The sequence below is a fragment of the Pyricularia pennisetigena genome, chromosome 6, assembly GCF_004337985.1.
Source record: "Pyricularia pennisetigena strain Br36 chromosome 6, whole genome shotgun sequence".
NCBI lineage: Eukaryota > Fungi > Ascomycota > Sordariomycetes > Magnaporthales > Pyriculariaceae > Pyricularia > Pyricularia pennisetigena.
The window spans coordinates 1902564-1907758 of NC_043744.1; the positions used below are offsets into that span (position 1 = coordinate 1902564).

General features: G+C 54.5%; 3 protein-coding genes across 3 annotated transcripts in view; all 3 read left to right on the forward strand.

The window, feature by feature from the left end:
* Positions 1 to 734: 734 nt before the first annotated feature.
* On the forward strand, positions 735 to 1622 carry PpBr36_04383 (uncharacterized protein; the record flags this gene model as incomplete). The annotated part of the gene is made up of 1 exon (XM_029891543.1): positions 735 to 1622. One exon carries the CDS (start codon positions 735 to 737, stop codon positions 1620 to 1622), a length of 888 nt encoding a protein of 295 aa, XP_029749964.1.
* Positions 1623 to 3147: 1525 nt separating this feature from the next.
* On the forward strand, positions 3148 to 3924 carry PpBr36_04384 (uncharacterized protein; the record flags this gene model as incomplete). The annotated part of the gene is made up of 1 exon (XM_029891544.1): positions 3148 to 3924. One exon carries the CDS (start codon positions 3148 to 3150, stop codon positions 3922 to 3924), a length of 777 nt encoding a protein of 258 aa, XP_029749967.1.
* A 280-nt stretch (positions 3925 to 4204) lies between these two features.
* PpBr36_04385 (uncharacterized protein) overlaps positions 4205 to 5195 on the forward strand; it is a gene marked incomplete at both ends in the record, with an annotated part of 1260 nt that continues 269 nt past the window's right edge. The window contains one exon of the mRNA XM_029891545.1: positions 4205 to 5186. Coding sequence (XP_029749966.1) covers positions 4205 to 5186 — 982 coding nt within the window. The remainder of the gene's footprint in view (positions 5187 to 5195) is intronic.

Sequence of the window (5195 nt, forward strand, 5' to 3'; positions counted from 1 at the left end):
TTGGTCGTAATCTGTTTTACTGCCTGTTCAGAAAATGCGCACACAGAAAAAAAGGCAACCGCTCAACCGAAAGTTTGTCCAGGCAACATTCGCTTCCCTCCCTTCCTGGGTGTTGCAACGGGCAGCGCTATTTGATCCGAGGACTCACCTCGGCTCTCTTTTTGTGTTTTCCCATCATTTCAAAGCTCTCTAGGACAATATTATTGTTCTATCTCTTTTAATTTTTCTCCGTATCTGCCTGCGTCAAAGGCCTCCTCCTCAGTCATTTTGCACGCAAAATTGCCAGCCTTGCCAACAAGTCGAACTCTTTGAGGATAGCTTCTTCACTGCCACACACGCGCCCTCACAGCGTTGCCGTCATACACCCCTGCTCCCATCCATCCCACCCTGCCCGTCCTGCCTGGTTGCCTCCGGCTACAGATACAAAACTACACGGTTGGCCTCTCACCTCCATTTCAGGACGCCGCAGCAATTTCACACGTCTCCTTCTCTCTCGCGCTTTTATCAATAAACTAGCAGAGAAACCCCCATAGCTTTTTCATCCCCTCTCATACAACACGTTCGTTTTGCGATTGCTGCAGCCTAAAGACGCAACAAACTTATACTTCAGGCCTATTGTTGGCAGCCCTTGGGACCTACATACGCTTCCCATCTCACTTTCACTATCATATATACTTGATCTGTTCATATTGGAGCGCCATACATCGACACATCACCGCCACATCACCGCCACAATGTCATCGCGAGAACAGCGGCACGCCAGAGGCTCACACTACGGTGCGTCTCGCCACTCCGATTCCGGTTTCAGCTCCTCATCCGGCCGCCCGGCTGATCCCATCCTTTACACAGAGTTTGACTCCTGGCGTCAATTTCACAACCTGGAGGAACTTCAGGATGCCTATAGGCAGCTCTGGGAAGTGAAAGAGAAACTCAAGGCCAGCTGTGCCCGATACGAAGACGAGCTTTCAAACAAAAGGGCCCCAACTCCTGAGATGGACACTATTCGCAAACAACGCAACACCAATCTTCAATTGACCGAGGATATCAACAAGCTCATCAAGGACAAAAAGGGACTTGTCAAGGAGATTGAGACGCTCGGAAAAGACAAGGCCAGTCTGACCGAGAAATTAAAACAACGGGATGCCGACCTTAAAACGGCTGAAGAAAGCCTTGCGGCAGCCGAGGCCAGAATTGTCCGCTACAGAGAAGAAAGGAACGCGGCACTGACTGCAATGGATGGCAAAATCCGCAGCAGCTCATCCGGCTCCTCTAGCGATCTGAAAAAGGAAAAAAACAAGGCAAAGGAGGAGACGGCACGTCTTCGTCAACGGTTTGTTCGTGAAGACAACAAACCCGTTGAGCATGCCCTGCCGACACATCCACGGCGAATGAGCCGCGTCGAAAGGGAGCCGCCGTACATTGAAGACGAGATATTGAATCGAACGGGCAACTACTCGACAGCTGCAACAACAGGAGGCTCGAGGATGGCCTCTGTTGGCACAAGCTACCAAGCCCCTCGATCCCATGTCATGGACGCTGCAGCGGATAACCGGAATGACCGCCCTCAGGATAATGGGATGTACAACCCCATTCCCATCCCTCGGCCGAAGGGATTCAAGTAATTATCGCAACAGACTATGATGTTGAGAGGATCGAGATTATATCTACACGATCAGGAGCGATGATGGCTAGGTTTGAAGCTACAGAAACCAGACTGTAACAGGGAAAAAGCAACAAAGACGGCAGCTCATGGGAACTTTGCGGCATTTCTATTTTTCATGTTTAGACGATACCCAAATGCTTCGATTTTTTTTCTTCTTTGAACTCTTATACCCATCTATATTATCACAATATCACGAATACACACAAAACGGACTGGTTCCCAACTATACAGCACCCTGTTCAAACCCTGAGCAGCCAAGACCACCATGCAGACATTCACAGGCAGCAACCGCTTGCAGCATTCCTAGCAGCCTGGGGCTTTTGCTCGTGACTCTACCGGTATTGCGTATCTCGAGTGTGGTGTGGGTGGCAGAAGGAGAGGGTGTGTGTGGGGTAGCGCAACACCTACCAGACGTGAACCGGGCTCCTCGACCACTGTCCCGACGCTCGCTCCACACGACCCTTGCGCAGCGAGCCGTCTAGCCTGCCGCCCGAGGTCCCATTGACTCATTAGAGGCCGAGGGCAGAAGATCTTTTCAGTTTAATGGCTTTACCCGTACCTACCGGCATAATGCCCGATTTGATTTTTTTTTTCTTTTCCTCTACTTGCTTTCTTTTGCTTTTTCTTTTTTTTTTTTTTCTCTTCCTCCCCTTGTTTTGTACTGTGTCCCTCCTTGTCGATGTTTGGCTCCCACTTGGTGATTGATTCTTTCACCGTGTACTGTAAAATGTGAAAGCTCTTCTGACGTTTGTTGCTTTGTAACAGCTTTAACCAAATGTATGTCCATGTCTTGACTTATATGCTAGCAATGCGAACTACGCGCTTTCCCTCTTGTATAAAATGACGAAGCATTCTCATGTGGGCCGATTATCGAGGTCTAAAAAAACAAAAAAAAAAAAAAAAAGAATACACACCTCATTCCATATCTATTCTTTGCATAATACGACTTGGCTGTTCTTCCACCAAGGGTCTTTTCTAGATTACACTAGACGTCAACAAACGTTTCTACTGTACTCACGGCATTTGCCCCTCCGCTTAACAGCGAGCAATACACCGATGGCCGAATCTTCCGGAATTAGAGATGTCTTGACCGGTCCAGTCTAGATCAAGCCTTATCTGTAGGTGTAGCGACTATTGAGCCACCCGCATTTGTTCTCCACCAGTATTTTAATTGTCAAATGGGCAGCCGTATTATATCCGAACATGTCTACATCCCCCTGTCTTTGACTTTTGACTCACCAAGTGACAACTACAGAGTAATCCCCACTCTTGTTTAGTTCTTCATAAGTAGGCATCTTCCGGACTGCCAACAACGGTAGGTTGATGTGATTTAATTACTCACAATATCGCCTGAAAATCTGCCGCCAAGCCTTTCATCTGAACCAAAACCAAAAAACCTTCACACCCATAGCCTAGACCGCCTCGGCCGCCAAGACCGCCCAGAACCTACACCATCACACCCTCCAGAAAACAAAAGCAGTAAAATGAAGGTGCTCCCATCGCTCACCCCCGACCTCAGCGAGTGGGCTCTGAAGCAGCCGCTCTTTTACGTGGCCTCGGCGCCGACGTACGGACAGCACGTCAACGTATCCCCCAAGGGCTTGGCGTCGACGTCGCTGGCGATCCTGTCGCCGAACCGCATCGCCTACCTGGACCGCACCGGTTCCGGCTGCGAGACCATCGCCCACCTGTACGAGAACGGCCGGATGACGGTAATGTTCAACTCGTTCGGCGCGGCGCCGCGCATCCTCCGGCTCTACTGCCGCCGGCGCGAGGTGGTCGAGCGGACCGACGAGGACAGCTTTGCCGCCTGGCTCCAGAGGCTCGGCATGCCCTCCCGGCCCGACGGCGCCAGGGCCGTCATCGTCCTCGACGTCTTCAAGGTCACCACCAGCTGCGGCTTCGCCGTCCCCATGGTGAGGCGTCAGTTCTGGGACGGCGGCGAGGCCGAGCTGGCCGTGTTCGAGGACCGGCTCACGCTGAACCAGAACGCGGCCAAGAAGGAGACGCTCGGCAAGATCCTCGAGTACCAGGTCCAGAACAACGTCGTGTCCCTAGATGGCCTGCCCGGGTTGAAGGGCGCGAGGCGGGCGCACCCCGATGCCAAGTTTGGACTGCTCCCGGGACACGTCAGGGCGTATGCAGGGCGGGTGCTCTCGCAGCGCGAGGGCATGGTCGTTGGGTTCCTGGCTGCATTGCTGCTCTGGGTGCTGGTGACGGTCATCACAGAGGGCACTCAGGGGCTGACGCTGGCAAAGTAGCTCATCGTCTGCTGTATATTGACTTGACAGGACTATGCAACTGCAGCGGGGGGTGGCGAGTGGTCGTCATGGGACTAAGATGCTTCTGCCGATTCACTGACGCGCGCAAGTCTCGAGTTTGGCAAGACAACAGGAAAAAAAAAAAAATAATATAAACAACATTGCATCTCTCCAGTCACTTTACCTTTCTTCCAAGGGTCTACTCTTCACCGTGCCAGGGTAACCGAATTTCAGAAAGACCAATAGGCTTTTCCCCCACTGCCTATTTCTATAAAAGAATATGTACATACCAGAAAAGCTGGGCCTCCTTAGCGCCCGCGATCAACCTCCCGGCCACAAAACACCGGCGGTGCTCGGCGTCACCACCCCAATTGTCGGCGTCTTCGCCGCGGCCCTGGGATATCTCTGCTGGCGCAAGAAGAAGCGGCGACGCAGGTCGAGGCGTAGCAGTCGCCACGATGGCGATTTTGGGCCTGTCGTCAGCGCCAACGGCTTCATCCTAGGCGACGTCTGGGACGACGGAGGAGGGTTCGACCCGGACCCGAGGAGAAGAGCCCGGGGTCCATCTGCGCCAGACACGTTTATCCGCGGCGACGTGTGGGACGACGGCGGAGGGTTCGACCCTGACCCGCGCAGGAGGAACGCAAACCTCGGCCCCAGCAACCACGGCGCCGAAGTCCTCCTAGACGACGTGTGGAACGAGGGCGAGTCGGACGGGCATGTGGATGTGCACCCCAGCAGGCGCGATCGCCTGCACAGCACCAGACCCCCTCGACGACGCAGCACAGAAGACCGCCGCCCCCGGCGCCGCCACCACCGCGACGGACCATCCCGCCGGCGACACAACTCAGTCGACGACGTGCGCCGCAACAGGAGACACCGCCGACGCCGACGCCGCAGCACAAATGACGAGGGTGGCGGCGGCGGCGATCGACATGAGCGGATCCAAGGCGACGTGTGGAACGAAGGCGAGGCGCAGGGGCATGTGGACCGCGATCCGGGCGGACGGGAGCCTTCCATCGCGCACAGCGTCACGGGCAACAGCCATGTGTTTGGCACCGACGACATTGACGATCGGAGCTTCCGCACTGCCACTGTAAGCGTCGACGAGCCCTCCGATATGCCGACGTATCCAGCACGAGCCCACCTCCCCGACGTGCCGGCCAATCTCAACGATGATTTGTTCAGTGAGGACGGCAGCGAGATAGGCGCGGCCGAGGGGAACCGGCTCGCCCTGGAGCTGAGGTTGGCTCTGCATGGAGGTGCGCCAG